Genomic DNA, 19,083 nt, shown 5'->3' on the forward strand with positions numbered 1-19,083 from the left:
GCCTTTTTATGTCATGCTTTTCGAAATGTTTTGAAACTCAGGGGCTACCCTGAGTGTCGAGTCTTCAAAATTCGAGTCATCAGAATTCAGGGGCGGAACCCCCTTTCGAGTTATCACAATTGAAGGAGAACTGGCCTACCAGACCAGAACAGGGGGGTGCACCCCCCCCCCCAGTTAATAAATGAAATATATAAATAATAACGGGAACATTTTCATCTTGCCAACACTCAACATTGATGTGATATGGGTTCCAAATTTCTTGTTTCGGAGATATATATTACAAAGTTTTGTAATAAAAAGTTCTGCTACAATGAAGTTTGACATAATCAACAATATTATTACTACCTTATTTCTGTTTCTCGTGTGGGAGAAAAACGGTAAAATGTCACTCTTATAATTATATGAGATGTTATAATGGCAAAAATAGTAAGAAAAAAGTCATTTGCACTTTCTCTTCAAAACACAAAGATAGAACATTGTAAATTCAGCCAGTGGAAAAGAAAATACTACATATTTTTCTTCTGTTATCTGATTTTTTTTTTCTTGTAGTACAAAGAAGAAATCACTGCATATAACATGGAGTCTGCATGAGGGAAAAAACCTGGAAATTGGTTACATTATAACGAATAGAGAAATCATGTTAGAAAAATTATTCACGTAAGATTCTAATCTCAGCAGACATGACATTTTCTTCTAGATTACATATCTAAAGTAACTGAACCTTTGCTACTATTTTACACTAAAATGAATGGGTATGTTCCCCAAGTGATTTACATTTGTAACAGCTGTCTTGAGAACGATTTATGAAATAAATTATCTGAAATATCTGCAGATTGATTAGGTCTATACCCCCCCCCACACCCAAAAAAAAAGATTATGAAACGCATATGCACCTTTTCTTTGAAAATAATTCAAATCCTCTTTTTCAAGATAATTGTATGATTTAATTTCTAATTTTTGATAATAAAAGTGAAACTGATCATTATAAATTAAGCAATTATTTTGGAATAAATAATGTATAAGCATGTAAACGAAATGTCAGTATTTCTGTTAGGATATAGGTAATCAACAATCGAAAAGGAAACAAGACATTCTTGCCATATTCTGCACTACAGCCTGAGGCACTTTAGTGCGACTTTAGTGTTCTCCCCTTTCTTCTCAATAGCACTGAGAGTAATAAGCCTTCAACTTTTCCTACAGCTAAGAGGATATTACCAAGTAATTATAAGACGTAGATTATTTCAGAAATAGCTTCCAGCAGCAGAAGTAATATTTAGATTTTTTTAAAGAAAAACAAACAAAAATAATACTACTGAACTTTCTTTTGTGTGGTATGCATATAAACAATTTTGCATGGTGAAAATATAGCATATTATTTCTAAAAATTCACATAATTTCAGCAGACAGTAGAACAGCTGGTTTTAGATTGCAAATAAATAGAACAGAATTAGAAGCTTCATGGCACAATCTGATTGCCGTATATCTTTTGTCAAAATGGTAAAATGAAGTAATTGATTTTGAATGATGTCTAGAAAAGCTTTCAAACCTGTATAGAAATTTAGAGTAGTTATGCAATTGAGTTCCAGGAGAGGATAAGAAGGGGGGGGGGGGAGAAGCATTAGAAAATCTTCAAAATGAGCAAAAATTTTGAATCATTCCGTATATGATATTTTTCACATTATATTTTCAACATATCTACAAGGATATGCACTAGATATTATCGTAATATGCATAATACAAATAAATAAATAAAAGACGAAGAATCACTGCTAAAATATCATTGGATATAAATTTTTGATACCAAAAAGACACAATCGGAAACCGAGTAATGCAATTTAGCATTATAACATTTTTCTTTTATTTTGTCTTTATGAATAACAAAAAATCGTTTCTAAAACTGAAATGCGATGATCCATATAATGCTATTTGGCTAGAAACGAAAGCAAAAGGACATATTTATTTCAATAAATATTATTTAAAAATATAAATATTTGACATAATATTTTCAAAGCAAACATTTGAAAATTCTGAAATTCGAAAAAATTTTTCAATTATTATACGTAAAGTGAAAGAACAATCAGTGCAACTCTTCCGGTGCACTCATTTATAGAATAAAATACACTAAATTTCATCATCATCATACGTATCAAGGATTTAGGCCTAGTATGGCCTGTTCCGGCCTTAGAAGTCATCGTTGAATCGTTTAAGAGGACGTCCTGGTTTTCTTTTTCCTAATGGCTTGTACTTTAAGGCTTGTTTTGGTAATCTTTCTGTTTTCATTCTTTGAACGTATTCCATCCATCTATGTTTATATTTTTTAATTTTTTCAATTACTGGTTCTTGGTTTAATTCTTTCATAATATCTTCGTTTCTTTTGTGATCAAATAGGGTATACTTTGCAGTTTTTCTCATAAACTTAATTTCTGCTATTGTTAATCTTTGTTTGTCTTTTTGTTTTATTGTCCAGATTTCGCTTCCATACATTAAGACCGGTAGGGCTAATGTATTGTATACTTTTAGCCTGGTTTGTTTTTGAACTAGGTTTGGTTTAAATATAGAGTTAATTACTCCTGTTATTTTTAAATATTTTGCAATTTTTATGTTTATATCTTTTTCATTTTCATAAGTGATCATACATCCTAGGTACTGATTTATAGAATAAAATACACCAAATTTACTAACACTAAATAGATTCATTGCAAAAGCTGATCAGTGGTCATTTCAGGATTGATTTTTTTCGCATATGTGAAATTCGTTTCAATTTTTGGGAAGAGACACAATAAATCATTTTAGAAGCAAGAAAGGTCAAATAACTTAGGACAGTAAATGAAATTCTAAGCAACACAATAGACGTAAAGACAGGGGGAGACTAAGGTCACTCAGCAACAGTTAATCCACTAATGGCTATAGAATAGCCGTAACGAGATTAATGTTAGAGGATGGTAATGGCATGATAAAAGGTAGAATGCCGACGAAGTTTTGATCCATGAAAAAAGCTAGGGAGAGCTGACTATATCATCCACACCAGCCGGTTGGAAGGTTAAATCACACCAAAATGTGCCATGAGTGCAAATTTAAGGAAGCCTAAGAAATTCTCATCAACCACCCTAATCTTAACAATAATGGTGACTTAAAAATTCCAAGAATATGGATGGCACAAATTCTGCCCACTTAACCTTTTGGTCCAAGAGTTAATTATAATTAGGACTGTAAGCAATCAGCTAACACCTTTTTATTCCCGTACAGGGAAGTAGGCGAGGCCTTTTACCCTATCTAACTTTTGGAGACTGAGTGGGCAGTTCAATCTCCACTGGCAGCCAATCAGAGATAGCTGGCCCAAGGCTATCACTAATTAAGCGGCATGCAGTGAAGAGAGACGGCACAAGTGCCGCCATCTCGTGGTCCCTAACCTTAACACAATATATTTAATGTCTGAAATAATGTGGGTTCTACGATCTAGGATACTAACTCTAATGTAACAACACTCTTGTTAAATTATGGATTAGGCCACCACTTTTGCTGTATTAATTAAGCTATCCATATGAATTTGTTCTCTGATGGATGTTTAAAATAGAATACAGCTTTGGAGTAGTTTTTTTTCCCCCACTATAGACCAGTAGAATAACAGTTGATCAAATCATTCACTTTGGCTTACTGTTTGAAATGTAATATAGCTTGTCTTCGTATATATGTGTGCACACACATATATATATATATTTTTTTGTTTAAATTTATCACAATAAATGAAAAATAATGTATTATGTAAATATAAAAATAAACTAATTATAAAATTTCCTTACATTATTATATACTTTAATTTTAAAAAAAATTACCTGTGTGTAATAATATATAGGAAATCCAGGACCTATCTGATAATTGATGATAAAATCTGGCACACTGTCATTGTTGTAGAATCCGACTCCAGGAGTGCTTCATTAAAAATAAAACCAAAAATAAAACTTTCAATTAAAATTTATTTAATAAATAATAACATTATCATAACATGCTACCATGGAGTCAAAAGGTTCTTTATAGAAACCATACTTTTAAGTGCCACAATTCTATTATATCATTCATTAAACATATTCAAAGTTCCTCACTATAAAACTCTCTCGCAATGCACACTCTAATAACTACCACTTTCCGTATAAAAATCTGCTATTATGAAAGGATACCTTTTACTCTGTTTCTTTTTACATCTTCACTCAATAAAAAAATCAGTATCTGGCAAACCCCACTCAATAACTTGTCATAATCACACCACTATTTATATTTCTCATAACTCACACTGCAAAACTCCAAAATTATTTTTGTTATCCACCTCTCTATTCCTTTTAGTCAGACTTGTTGCTGAAATGGAATGGAACTCTTCCAACAGCACGACACTCATTACACAACCAAGTTAATGGTAGTACTATGAAATCTACAGTTCATCCTCTTAAAATGTTTGGGTGAAATCCCTTATTCTACAGCCTTATTGACATATATATATCACCAGCCGTAACGAGGGCATGCGAAAGAGGCGCCCTCGTTACGCAACTAGGTTTGGGGCGCAAAACGTATAACAATTTTGTCATTATTGGGTTGGGGGAGGAGGCACAAGTTAGGCACTTGCCACAGGTGCTTCATACCCTCGTTATGTCACTGTATATCACCCAATATACTGAAACACTTTCTGTTACTTCTAATTCCTCAGCTTCCCACCTTCAGTCACTTAGCTCTGCATTCCTCTCTTTAGAAATACTACTTGTTTTTTTCTATTGGCCACATACTAGAAATACTCAATGGGATTCCTTTTATCTTGTTTCTAGCTTCTTTTTCATATTCTAATTTCTCTTTCCTCAATAATTGGTTGTTCATCTTACTCAATCTTCTTCTTTGTTTACTTTTTTTGGAGTAAGATGAACAAATTAATGAGGAAAGAGAAATTAGAATATGAGAAAGAAGCTAGAAACACAGATAAAAGGAATCCCATTGATATTTCTGGTATGTGGCCAATAGAAAAAAACAAGCAGTATTTACTTTACTTACTTTGTTTACATTTTTTTTAATCTCCTGCTTAATGCTGCCGTTCAACTATTTCAATTCCATTCTATCCTTTAGCATACAATTCCTCAGTGTAAACTCCAAATATTGATTAATTAGTTTCCAAAACTTAATTTTTTGTTGCTCCAAGCACCTCGTAACCTCCCTACCGGCCAATGTGGATGAAATAGTGAACACCAAATTGCCCTTCTTATCCATGTTACTCAATCGGTTTTAGAGCTTCGTATCCAGATTTAGCTCGACGTCTATAGACATCGTGGCCGGTTGGGGAGTATTATGCAAGTTGTCATAAAACTAGATATAACAAATTTAGTTTAATTCTTTATCCAAGTGTAAGCAAACAAAGTTTGCACCTGATGGGAGACACTGAGATAGGAGTGTTGTGAGCTTGCTCCACCTTTGCAACGAGTTGCCCGGTGTTGTACCACCTTACCCCAGTCCTGAAGATACTTTCAGGTGCAAACTTTGTTTACTCACACTTGGATAAAGGATTAAACTAAATTTATTATAGTCTAACCAAGTGAAAAATAAACTTTCAACTAGATATAACTAAAATACTAAAATAGTAATAGATAACAAGATCTTAGAACAGGTGAATTCATTTAACTACCTAGGATGTACGATCACATATGAAAATGAAAAAGATATAAATGTAAAAATTGCATGCTAGGCCTAAATCCTTGATATGCATGATGATGACGACTAGATATAACCATTTCTATACTTAAGACCTCCGTGTGTACTACCCATGTGAGTACCATACTTTCTTTCTTTCTCTGACTAGAAGAATACTGACAACCTCATTCTTTTATAATAGATTATGTTATTATGAAGTCAGGATTTCTTCATAATCTTCGTTCCTTTCAATAGATGTGACACTTCTCTCAAAAATTCCTCTTTATTCTTCTTTCCAGTCTAAATTACATTAACTGAAATCGTGAATTATGATAACTCTCCATGCACCCTAATTTACTTAAATATTTCACTATCATCCCACTTGATATTTAAAGATTTATAGCCTATTAAATATTTTGTCCTCCTCTGCCAACTTCCATTCTAGTTTTCTGAAGAAGGCAAGTCTTTTACCATCATTAGCAATATTCCCTTGTTTATCCTCTCTACCTACCTTGATATGTTTTATCTCTTCATTTTTATGTCTGCTGTGATGGGTGTCCTCCGGCGATGAGCCTTCGGACTCCTTGGAGGTGTCACGAATAATAATTATCTTCAGTGAACCATGTTGAAAGTTTTTCCACTTGGTTATACTATAAATTAAAGATGCCAAAAAAGTATATTCTTGGTTTAATCCTTTATCCATACATCACATAAAGCAACATGATTGGGCAACTCGAATATAGAGGCTAATGACTTCACATTACTTGCCTTAGTATCCCATAATGCAAAGCACATATCCTTATGGACATGTATATGCATTATGGGAAAGGTCGCTACCCACACTGGTTTCAATTTTTATTGAGGTCCCATCAGTGGGAGACAGACCCAGAAGTGATACCAAAAGTCATATTTTTTGTATTTCAAGTCATATTTCCATATACAAGTAGCCAAAACGTGTCACACGTTATTACTAAAATACTGTGGATTAGAGAGAGATGTTGCAAGTTTTTTCCCGACTTGGTTATACTATAAATTAAAGATGCCAATCACCATGCAAACTTTGTTTGCTGACACTTGGATCAAGGTTTAAAAAAGAATATGATTTCTTGGCATCTCTAATTTATTTTCAGTTAACCATGTTTTGGGAACAAATCAAATCTACTACAATTACAAACTCATGTTTTTAATGCTTCTGGCATTTGTAGATACACAAAGCAGTGAAGTTTCAAAATGCAAATTAGCTGTATATCAATTATTATTTTCCCAAGTTTCAACCATAACCTGAAACAACCTGTGACTCAATCATCACCTGCCAGACACACATTTCTAGCCATCTCCATCAAATACCAAATTCCTCATAAATAAACTCTCACCATGATCACTTCCAGATTCATTCTAAGATAAGATGCATCAAATATAGTTATTTGTATATAATCAAATCAGGGGAGTCTCAGAATGAAAATTAGCTCTGCATTAATTATTATTCTTCCAAGTTTCAACCACACACTGAAACAACCTGTTACTTCATCTTTCCCTACAGCAATCTCCATCAAAGATAAATTCTTCCTAACTATACTCACTAACTTCTCACTTCCAGATTCATTCAAATGCAACATCTCTTACACACATTACTTATTACTAAAATAGTAAGTAATAAGGTGTGACACCTTTTGATTATATCAAAATATGACTTTTGCATTACTTCAACCTTGGTATCACTTATGAGTCTGGCTCCCACTGATGAGACCTCATAAAGGTCCAAACCAGTCTGGGTAGTGGCCCTTCCCATAATGCATAGTATTATGCATGTCTGTAAGGATATGTGCATTGCATTATGGGATACTAAGTCAATTGATGTGAAGTCAATAGCCTCTATATACAAGTAGCACAGTCGTGAAGTTACTTCATGCACAAACAAAGTTTTTTTCATGACCAAATGAAAAAAACTTTCAACACAATACTCAATGAAACATGTGGGTGACTTTTAAAGTCCTATCTAGGTGGTGTATCTCTATGCATGTAGCATAGAATGAAAACTGGTACTTCTGACAATTATTGTTTCCCAAATTTTGGGAAGTTTTATGCATCCATATTTGTTTAATTAGGTTAATTTCTGAGTGCCACTGCAGATTCCAAAAACAGCCTTTCCTTTTTAAATTTACTATTAAATATTCTCGTTACTATAGAAATTAAAGACTGTTAGTGCTGTCGATACTCCATTTAACCTCCAACATGATATTTAAAAAGAAACAGGTTAGGAGAGACTGAAGAGGTGGTTATGAATGAGTGGCATGAGTATGGAAGATGAGAGAATCGGTGTGCAAGAGGAACAGGAAAACGGAGAGGCTCAGGGTGGAAAGGGGTACAGATAGATGTTGACAGCATGAGAAAGGTGGATGCTCCAAGAGGATATAAGAGCATGTGTAGACAGGAAAGGAAAGGGATGACCTGGGATCAAGAGGTAACAGCTGGAATTGAAGAGGGTTCTAAAATGAATAAGCAGAAAGGGAAATGGTCCTAGTTGATCATGGAGAGATCACATCGGATGAGTGGCATCAGTGGAACTAGCTGTAGATCCGGGAATGAGCTGTTGTGTTTGTATACAAATGATAAAGAAGCGTAAGAAATAAGGCAGGTGAAATGGTTGCACTAATTGAGTCTGTTCACCCAAAAATCGTTGGAATAAGTGAGACATGGTTAGATGAGGATGACATCCTGACAGGAATACAGATGGAAGGGTAGGATGTGTTTCGTGAGGATAGAAGGGGTAAAAAGGAAGGGAGAGTGCCATTGATGATAGAGAAAAAGTTACGTCCATACAAAGTGGAAATGCAAGAGGGAAATAGTGCCAGTGGTTTTGAGGCAGTATGGTGTGAGATAAAGGTCAATGGAATGAAATACTTGGTTAGATGTTGTTAAAGACCAGGTAATGTGGATGGTAGTGACTATGAAATGTATAATCAAATTAGCCAAACAAATAAGAAAAGAGTGATCATTATGGGTGATTTTACTTATGGCACTATAGACTGGAATGATGAGACAGCAACTGGAAATAAGGAAAATGAATTTCTTGAGTTTTTGAGGGATAACTACCTCAGACAGTATGTAACAGAGTGCACACGAGGATTAAGGGTCTTGGATTTGGTCATCTCATCAGAGAATGTAATTATAAATGAGGTGTCAAATCATCCACAAATTGGTGAGAGTGACCATGAAGTGATTAACTGGGTGGTTTCCAGCAGTGTGAGGACCCCTGTGAAAAAAGGGTATATGTGGAACTACAAGGGGGGGGTGATTATGAAGAGCTCAGGAGACAGCTTGCGGGTGTAGCATGGAATGAGAAGTTAGCTGGAAAAGAGATCAATGTAGCTTGGGTGATTTTCAAAAACTATCTAGTTGATACAATGTATATCAAGGGTGAGAAGGTTAAATAAGGTAGAGATGAAATGAATGAATAAAGAGATTAAGCATGTGATACTAAGAAAAAAGGACACTATGGAGGCAGCATAAAAGAAGTGGCAACAGCCAATTCCACAAGGACTACAAAGACCAGGCTAGGTAGGTGACTTGGTTGGTGACAAGACCCTCAATCCTGACTAAATAAAGAAAAGAATCCTAAAGAGTTCTTTCGATATGTAGCCAGCAAAAGAAAGAATGATTATGGAAGGATGAAATTGTTTGGAGAAATTGGTATTTAAGACTGTTGCAGAAGGTGTGGTGGAGATACTTAATGAGCAGTTCATAAAGGTCTTTCAATCTTGTGAATGTGACTTCATGGAGAGATTGAGAGTAGTTGATGATGGGGAAGAGAGACTGACTGTAAGTGAGCAAAAGGTGTATGGGGAGTTGAGCAAAGTAGATGTAAATAAGGCTGTGGGACTTGATAATATATCACCACATATTCTGAAGGAATGTGCCAGGAAGTTGACACCTGCCTTGATATATTTTTTTAATACAAGTCTTGCACTGGGTCAAGTTCCTAAGGAAGTGGAAGAGGATAAGGCTGTGCCACTTCATAAAGGAGGTGATAGAACTCATGCATCAAACTATAGGACTATCTGTGTGTCAGGTGTTGTAGTTAAGTTGTTGGAGAAGCATGTGAGAGCTAGGATCTAGAATTGGGTTGACAACAATGGTATTATCTTTGATGGACAGCATGGATTTGCTAAAGGGAGATCATATTTTAGTAATCTACTTAATTATTACAATAAGGTGACTGCTTTCTTGGACAGAGGAGAAGGATACATAGTAATATACTTAGATTTCGCAAATGCTTTTGATAGATTACCGTATGATAATTCGATAATCAAACTAGAGCAGATGCGGTTGGATATTAGATTGGTGCATTGAATTGGAGACTGGCTATCTGATAGGTATCAACAAGTTGTGTATGGGGAAGCGATATCCAGGAAAAGAAAACTTACTTGTGGTGTGCCTCAGGGGTCTGTTTTAGGCCATTACTGTTTAACTTGTATATTAACGATATTGGTGAAGATTTGGATGGAAATATTCAATTGTCTGCAGATGTTGCAAAGTTAGGACAAATCATGAAGAGTAGAGACGACGTTGTGGCTGTACAAGAAGGCTTGAATAAATTGAGTGATTGGGCATGGGAATGGGGATGCGAATTCAATGTTGCAAAATGTAAGATTTTAAACTTTGGGAAACAAAGATGGGATGTAGAATTTATGCTTGGTGGGGATATATTATTGAAAGTGGAGGAAATAAGAGATCTTGGGGTGATAGTGGATAAGGGTCTGAAATTTAGGGGACACATAGCCAAAATTGTGAGGATAACACAAAGACCTGGGAATGATGCAGAGGACACTGAGTTGCAGAAGTAGGGAGATTCTTGTTCCATTGTATAAGGCTTTGATTAGGCCACACATGGACTATTGTGCCCAGATTTGGTCACCTGGTTTTTAGAAGGACAAAGAGATGTTGGAAAGGGTCTAGAGGCAACTGACTAAGGTAGTTCCTAACCTCTGGAATGTTGAGTATGAGGAAAGATTGAGAAGATGTAATTTGCAGAGTCTGGTGGACAGGAGAAAGAAGGGAGATATGATAGAGACCTACAAGTTAGTAAAGGGTTGTTATAGGATCAATGTTGGAGAGGTTCTATAGAAAACAGTGGGAGATCAGGGGAGAATCAGGTCATCCCTGGAAACTGTATAAAGAGAGTGTGAGTGGGGAGTGAGAAGCAGGTTTTTTTCATGCAGAGTTGTGAATGATTGGCATGCCTTGCCTGAGAGCGTGGTGTCTGCAGAGAATTTGAGTGTGTTTAAAGCACGGTATGATGAGCTGTGAGTGTATGATAAAAAGACCTCCCAGATGAGAGTCTGTGACTCTATGGGGTCTTGGGTAGTAATAATAATAAAAATTGGTAAACCACCAACTGCTGTATGTACCGTGTATTCCCGTTTCTTTGATTTGCTTTTTTCTACACACTGATGATGATGTACTGTTATTTTCAGTATGAAATATCTGTACTTTCATTTCATAAAAAACCTAATTACTGTGGTTATCATGTAATTTATTATTTATCTCCAACATGATGTTATTTTAACAGTATTACAATTCCAAACAAAATACTAAATTATAAAATGATGTTTATTCACTGTGGAGTGAAGATAACATTTTTTTTAGTACTTTGGCTATCTTTTCAGAAATAACTCAAATATATGAAATAGAAATAGTGGTGTTTTGTTCTTGTGTGTTAAAGGGGGGGGGGGGAGAGAAGTATTGACCGATGTAGTATTTTAACTATTTTATGGGTGCTGTAGCCATTAGTTAAGAAAAGTATGGCAAAGATAGTTGAGTTTTGCGGAGAGACTGCACCATTATAATAAAATGACCCTAGCTTTGTGTGTAAGTGTTTTTAGAATACCATACTGTTGAGATGACTGATGATCTGATTGTTTAAGTAAATAACTTCCAGTGTGTGTGTTGCCTTTCTGTAAATGGAAAAAGATAGTTAACTATCTGAAAGGTGAGTGACTAATGCGTTAAGAAAAAGCCAACAGTTGATTCTTTTTTCTAATATGAAGTGAATTTTTTTTTGGGAGGGGAAGGTGGCTATTAAAGTAAGTTAAAAAAAAAAATCCAAAGCCCATGAAACCAAATAGTAAACACATCACTAACAAAGTGTAACCACACTTTTGTTTGCTTATACATGGATAAAAGAAGAAACCAAGAATTTCTTAGCATCTTTAATTTATAGTATAACCAAGTGGAAAAAACTTTCCACAACTAGCTCTAATCCAGAGTATCTTAGTAACAGACCACTTGCATATGGAAAATATATAACTTCCGCATTACAACCTTGGTTTCTCTTCCGGATCTGGTTCCCACTGATGAGACTTCAATAAAGGTTGAAACTGGTCTATGCAGAGGTAAACTTACTTGTGTAGTAAGTTTACCTCTATATGTTATCAACCTGTCCCATAATGCATCACATATACATGTCTGTAAGGATATGTGCCTTGCATTACTAGGCAATTGATGTGAAGTCACTGGCCTCTACATACAAGTAGCACACTTCATGACTGTGCTACATACAAGTAGCACAGTCATGAAGTTACTTCACATGCAAACTTTGTTTGCTTGGATACAGGATTAGATGGAAGAAAACAAATGTGCTGTATACAAGTTGTTACAGGTCAGAGAGAGACTTATCTTTAGAATCAACAAGGGCTATAAAGCATTCTCCTAACATTAACAAGTATGACTGCATTAATCAGCCAAAAATCTGAGCGACAGCTTCTGTTATAACTTCTGTTTATAGAATGTTAGAGGGTACCAAAGTAAGACTTTAGATCTTTTGTCCTTTACAATCTGAATTGTTTCACTTACTCATTATTGTTGAACATAAGCTGTAATATGCTGTTTTGCTCTGAGGAGACTTGAAATACAGGGAAATAAAAGCCACTTAATAAACATCCTTTTATAATTTAGTATTTTGTTTGTTGTAATACTGTTAAAATAAGTTGTGAATTAAGTTTAATCATATTTATTTTAAGACATACCTTTTCAGCTGTTTATACAATGCTTCCAATTTTGCTTGTATATCACTGTATTTATTTTGATGATATCAAAATTGGATGTCATCTAAATAATCCATGTTTCTTCTTTTATTAATTATTTCCTTTTTTATTTATTAATTTCTCTATATCGTAGTCATTTATTGGATTATGAAAAAACTCAAGTTAAACAGTAAACCAAACATTTGACAACTCTGTATCACACCAGTCCATATCTCAAACCATTCTGATATGTTGCCTGATGTGTAATAACTTTTACTTCCTTTATACATCATCATCAAATTCTTGACATGTACCTCAAGGGGTGTGCAGGATATGATAGTACTACATGAAAAACTTACCTCATTATTAACTTCTTATCTACAATTTTCCTCCAAATCAATCTGTTACCTGCAAAGACTAACATTATCAGATCTTTTTTACTAAATAGCTTAAGGAAATTACAACATATACTAGGATATACATGAAAATAAATTTTAATACACCTCCAATATTTTGGCAATGTCACGTTGCCATTTTCACAGGAACTTAAAAACAAGACACATGCACGCAAGCACAACAAATAGTAAATGAGGACACAGCAGGAAGCTATTCTTTCTCCTAGAAGTCCTGATGGTGCCCTCTAGCGGGCAATGTTGGTATTCTTGGGCGATTGGGCTGAAGGTCTTCTGATGTAGGTTTCCCAAATTTGGGGCAGTCTCATGCATCCAAATCTGTTGAGGTTTGGATTGTTTCTTAGGGCTGAGGCTGATTCCATGAAAAGCCTTTTGTATTTGAATTTACTATGGTGTATTATCGTGGCTTTCTTCCACTGTATTCTATGGTGGGTATTCGGCGCATGGTCTGCAAGACCAGAGTGGCTGTATTGGTGAAACCAGATGTAGTCCTTGTGTTCTGAAATTCTGATATTAGCTGTCCTGCCTGTTTGGCCAAAGTAGGACAGCTTACAGCTGCAAGGGACTTGGTATACACCAGGTAGGGCAAGGGGTGGAAGGTTGGTCTTGAGTAGAGTGAATAAGGGATGCCACTTTTTTTATATGGTCTGTAACAAGAAGTTAAGTCATGTTTTTTTAGGATTTTTGTAATTTTTTCCGAGGTGCCTTGGATATAGGGTATGATGATGGATTCAGAGTAATCCTTGTTGTGAGGGGGGGGGGTTATTGGTTTCAATATGTTTTGTATTTTTGGGGGGGGGGTAGCCATTGGCTAAGAAAGTGTTGAGAATGTGGTTTAGTTCTGTGGTTAAGGCATTGTCATTTGAACAGATAAGTTTAGCCCTGTTGTGTAGTATCTTAATGACTCCATATTGTTGTGAGAAGATTTGTTAGTAAATGTATCTGCCTATATGGGTGGGTTTTCTATAGACTAAGAAAACCAAGGTTCCATCAGGCTGGCGGGTGACTAGTGTGTCTAAGAAAGGAAGGCAGTTGTTTTTTCCTTCTTCCAGGGTGAATTTGATTCTGGGGTGTTGGTTGTTTAAGTGTGTTAGGAAGGAAAGGAGTGCATCGGAGCCATGTGGCCAAATAGTGAACACTTCATCAACATAGCAAAGCCATGTGGTTGGTTTTTGTGGGGCAGAATTTAAGGTTTTCTCTTCAAAAGCCTCCATATAAATGTTGGCCAAGGGTGGGAAGAGTGAAGAACCCATGGCTGTCCGCTCTCTTTGTTTGCAGAATTTTCCTTGCCAAACAAAATAGCCTGATTTCATTGTGAACTGAAATAGGGCTGTGATATCAGGAGGAAATTTAGCTTGGATTAGCTCTAAGGATTCTTTGAGTGAATAAGGAGGAGACATCAAAACTGACCATTACGTCAGCGTGTTTGAGTGTAAGGTTTTCTATGCTGGCTTTGAAGTGGGCTGAGTTTTTTTTATGTGTGAAGGTGTGTTGCCAGTATAGTGTGTGAGAGCTTTGGCCAAATGTTTAGCTAGTTTGTATGTGGGGGGAATCAATGCCATCCACTATGGGACGTAATGGCACATTTTACTTATGTATTTTTGGGAGTCCATAAATATGGGGAGGGAGGGTATGGAGTTAAATGGTTTTAATTTGTTAGTGACTTCTACAGGCCAAGAAGTGACCGTCTTAAGGAGCCTGTGAAGTTTTCTAATTTGTGAGTTGGTGGGATTGTACTCGATAGGGAGGTAAGTAGTTCGATCTAACAATAGAGTATTCAGCTTACCTGTGTAATCCTTATGGTTAAGTAATACTGTGGCGTTCCCTTTATCCACTTTGGTGATTATTATTTCCTTGTTTTTCTTTAATTCTAGTAGAGATTTAATTTCCTTACTGGGCATGTTAGTTTTTGGTGGTTTTGCTTTGGTCAGAACACAAGCCACATCCAGTCTAATATCGTTGGCGACGTAGTTTGGAAGGTGTTGTATCCCGCGTTCAATTCGTATCATAATATCTTCAGCAGGTATTCTTCTCGGTGCAATGGCGAAGTTGTGGCCACGTGAGAGAGCGTCGAGTGCTTCAGGTTTCACACTAATTGACGAAAGGTTGACTACCGTTTCAGTAGGAAGCTGTGGTTTCGATTTCGAGTTCTTTTTAAATTTTCAAATTTTTTGATGTGTCGATCTCGTACTTTTTTAAATTACTGTATCAATCCACCTATATTTCGGTCTTCCTCTGGGTCTTTTTCCGGCCAACCTGGCAGAGAACACTTGTCTTGCTAATCTTTCCTCTCCCATTCTGTTTAAGTGACCATACCACCTGAGATTAGTCCTGCTAATGCATTCCTGGATGCTAACAATGTCAAGTTCTTTCCTAATATCCTTGTTTTTAATATGATATTGACATTGATGCCATCTGTTCACGCCTCTAATCTTTCTCAGGACTCTCATATCTGCGGTCTCTAGTCTTTAGTTGAGTGTTTTATTTCTAACTCAGCTCTCAGATCCATAAGTTAAACTTTGTTTGAACACAGTCTTGTATACAACTAATTTTAGTGTTTTGACTAATTTCTCTTTTATTCCATATAAATTTATCTAGTTGACTTCCTACCATATAAGGTTAGTTGATTCTGTTGTCTATTTCCATATTTAATTTACAATCTTCATTAAAAATCATGCGTAAGTAGCTGAAATGTTTTACTTGTTCTATAGATTTTCCATTCACAATGCAGTTGACATTTTCAACAATTCTGCCTATTTTCATTGTCTTTGTCTTTTTAATGCTGACCTTCATACCATATCTATTACAACAGTTATCCAATTTAGTCAGGGGAATCTTGCAGACCTGTAGAGGGTTTATTTAGAAGTATAACATCATCTGCTTAAAGCAAAGAGCTGACATTAACATCTCCAATCTTGGGTTGAGTTCGAGGTTATATCGTAGTGTGTAGTGTTCGTGCACGCTCCTGATAAGATAAGTATTATTTTCAGTTATCGTTGATAAAATTAGTTAATATTGCGTAGTTTTGTTTGCCTTGCTTATTTTAGTGCGTCTGTTTGTGTATTTTTGGTGTGTATAACTTATTATTTGATAAAACACGTTGCAATAATTATGGCACCTGTACGAAGGAAAATGGCGGCCAGTAATGATGGTTCGCCATCGTTATCAAAGAACAATAGTATAAAAGAAATGAGTCAGTGTAATAGCTGTGAAATATATGCTTTACGGAGTGCGGTCGGAGTGTGGATAGAAGATAATAAAGGATTGAATGTGTGTAGAAAATGTAGGGAGAATGAGGAATTGAAGTGTATTTCGGATCGTGAGTGTGATATTTTTGTCAAACTTCAGAATGAAGAAAATAGCGATATGACAAGAAACGGCAAGGTTGTACATGAGAATTATGAGAGTGGGAATGTAGAAAGTGTGAATGATAGTATAAATGGTTTCTCAGAGAATAAAAAAGATGAGATAGATGCATTGAATGAGATCGCGTTGTTGAATGGTGCGATAGAAAAGGCAAAACAGCAGCTAAAGTGCATGAACAAAAGTCGACTGAATGAACCAACCAATAATAAAAGTATGACAGGAAAAATAGGCGTATGAATGTGAACACGAACGAAATGAAGGATAGAGTGCTGTATGGAGACTCGTTAGTACGAGGTGTGTTAGTAGAGGATTTGACAAAATCGTACCAACCTGGTGCGACCATAAAGGATGTAACTGACTCTATTAGAGAGCAAAAGGAAAGGGTGAAAGAAATGATTGTTGTGGCAGGTACGAATGATTTCAATGGAGATAAAATGGAAATGATAGAAGACCTGAATGAATTGTTTGAGGTACAAAAGAAAAGAGTGAGAGAGTTAGAATGATTAGTCTTTTGCCACGGTATGACAGTGAAATGTTTAAAAGGAGGGCCATAATTGCGAATGACTTTATGCGTGGGTTATGTATGACGAGTGGTGTGGAATTTGTGGACGTGTGGAGTGAGTTTGATGGGCGAAAGGATCTATATAAGATGGATGGCTTGCATTTGAATGGTTATGGTGTAAGAAGACTTGAGAAAATGTTGCTGAATGTAGTGGATGTGCAAATTCAGGGAAACTAGATTTGTTAAGGGGGGGGGGAATAGATATACAGTCCTTAGGGAGGCAGTTGAATGTAATATGCTAGAGCAAATAAGGACAACAAACCAGAGTGGGATAGTTAATATAAGGCATCAAGGTAGGGTTGGGGCTAATGGGGGTCTTAAATTCATGTACACTAATACTAGGAGTATTAGAAACAAGAAGGAAGAGTTTTAGGCCATGGTTGGCACTTCCAGACCACAGGTTATTGGTATTAGTGAAACATGGCTGACTGTAGATGATATAGCTAGTGGGATTGAATGTGATGGGTATAGTGTGTTCAGGAATGACAGAGAGAATAAAATGGGGGGAGGGGTATTGTTGATGATAGCTGATGAGCTACAGCCAAGGAGAATAGAAGTTGAATTGCAGGATAGAGAAAAGAGCACATTTGAGGCCATTTGGTGTGATTGTGGCTAGCAGAACTAAATATACAATTGGGTGCTGCTATAGACCAGGTGATGGAAAAGATGGTGGTGACAATATGCACAAGCAAATAGAAGAAATGAGTGGAAGGAGGGTGATTATTGTGGGAGATTTCAACTATGGTCACATTGATTGGAGTGAGGAGAGGACACACGGGAGGAAGGAATTGGATTTTATGCGGTTATTAAGGGATAACTATCTGCGACAGCATGTAATGGAAAATACTAGGGGTCAGAGAGCGCTTGACCTAGTAATTACATCTGAGGATTTGGCTGTAACAAATATGACCACATTGCCACCAATCGATGAGAGTGATCATAGGGTCTTGACTTGGGAGGTGGCTAAAGGTGTAGAATTTTCAATTAAGACAGGGTACATGTGGAATTATCGGGCTGGAAAGTATGACAAGCTTAGGAGATTGATTGGCTCAGTGCCATGGCATGTACAACTGCAAGGACTAGAAGTTGATAGTGCATGGGAGGTAGTTAAGAAGTGCTTGCATGAAGCAATGGCTGACTGTATACCTAGAGTCCGAATATATAAATCAAGTAGGAGTTAAATGGATGAATAACACCATTAAGCTTGAGCTGCAAAAAAAGAAACAACTATGGAGGGAATTTAAGGAGAAAGGTGACCGGCAGGCACATGAACGGTATAAAGCGCAAGCCAGAAGGGTGACGAGTGTGGTAAGAAAAGCAAATAAGGATTATGAAAGAACATTGGTCATGCAGGCTAAAGAGAATCCTAAACAGTTTTTTAGATATGTAGCAAGTAAAAGGAAAAATGTACATGGCAGAATGATTTTAAAGAATGCCGATGGTAGGGAGGTAACTGAATCAGCTGAGATAGCTGAGTTACTGAGTGAGCACTTTGCAAGAATATATCATCCAGGTGGTGACATTGCAGAAACGAATAAACCAGTAGATTATACGGGAATTGTGGTGAATGAAGTGGAGGTGAGTAGTCTATTGCATAACCTCAATGTCAATACATCTGTGGGATTGGATGGTATACCAGCTCGTGTAGTACGAGAAGCAGCTAAAGAATTGTCAGTACAATTGACCATTTTGTTTAATTTGAGTCTCAGGTCTGGGTTAGTCCCGAGCGGGTGGAAGGAAGGGAAAATAGTTCCACTGCATAAAGGTGGTTCCAAGACTGCTGATGTAAATTAACGACCGATTAGCATATCAGGAATCATTGTCAAGGTCTTAGAGAAATTAGTCAAGAAAAGAATACAGGATTGGATAGATGAAAATGGGATATTGTATGGGGGACAACATGGTTTTGTGAAGGGTAGATCATGCCTCAGTAACTTGCTCACGTTTTATAACACAGTGACGGCTGAACTGGATAGGGGTAATTGGTTTACGATGATACTACTGGACCTTGCCAAGGCCTTTGACAGGATACCACATGGAACCCTAATCAGTAAACTGG

General features: G+C 36.3%; 1 protein-coding gene across 1 annotated transcript in view; it reads right to left on the reverse strand.

Annotated features, from left to right (window-relative positions):
- The window catches only part of LOC150102772 (uncharacterized), a 275,594-nt gene that overhangs the window by 97,865 nt on the left and 158,646 nt on the right, over positions 1-19,083 (reverse strand). The window contains exon 10 of the mRNA XM_090398736.1: positions 3,834-3,930. Within this exon, the coding sequence (XP_090254862.1) occupies positions 3,834-3,930 (97 nt within the window). The remainder of the gene's footprint in view (positions 1-3,833; positions 3,931-19,083) is intronic.

This window comes from Typopeltis vanoorti, chromosome 10 (genome assembly GCF_054136105.1).
Source record: "Typopeltis vanoorti isolate ZY-2024b chromosome 10, IOZ_Tvanoo_1.0, whole genome shotgun sequence".
In the NCBI taxonomy this organism is placed as follows: Eukaryota; Metazoa; Arthropoda; class Arachnida; order Uropygi; family Thelyphonidae; genus Typopeltis; species Typopeltis vanoorti.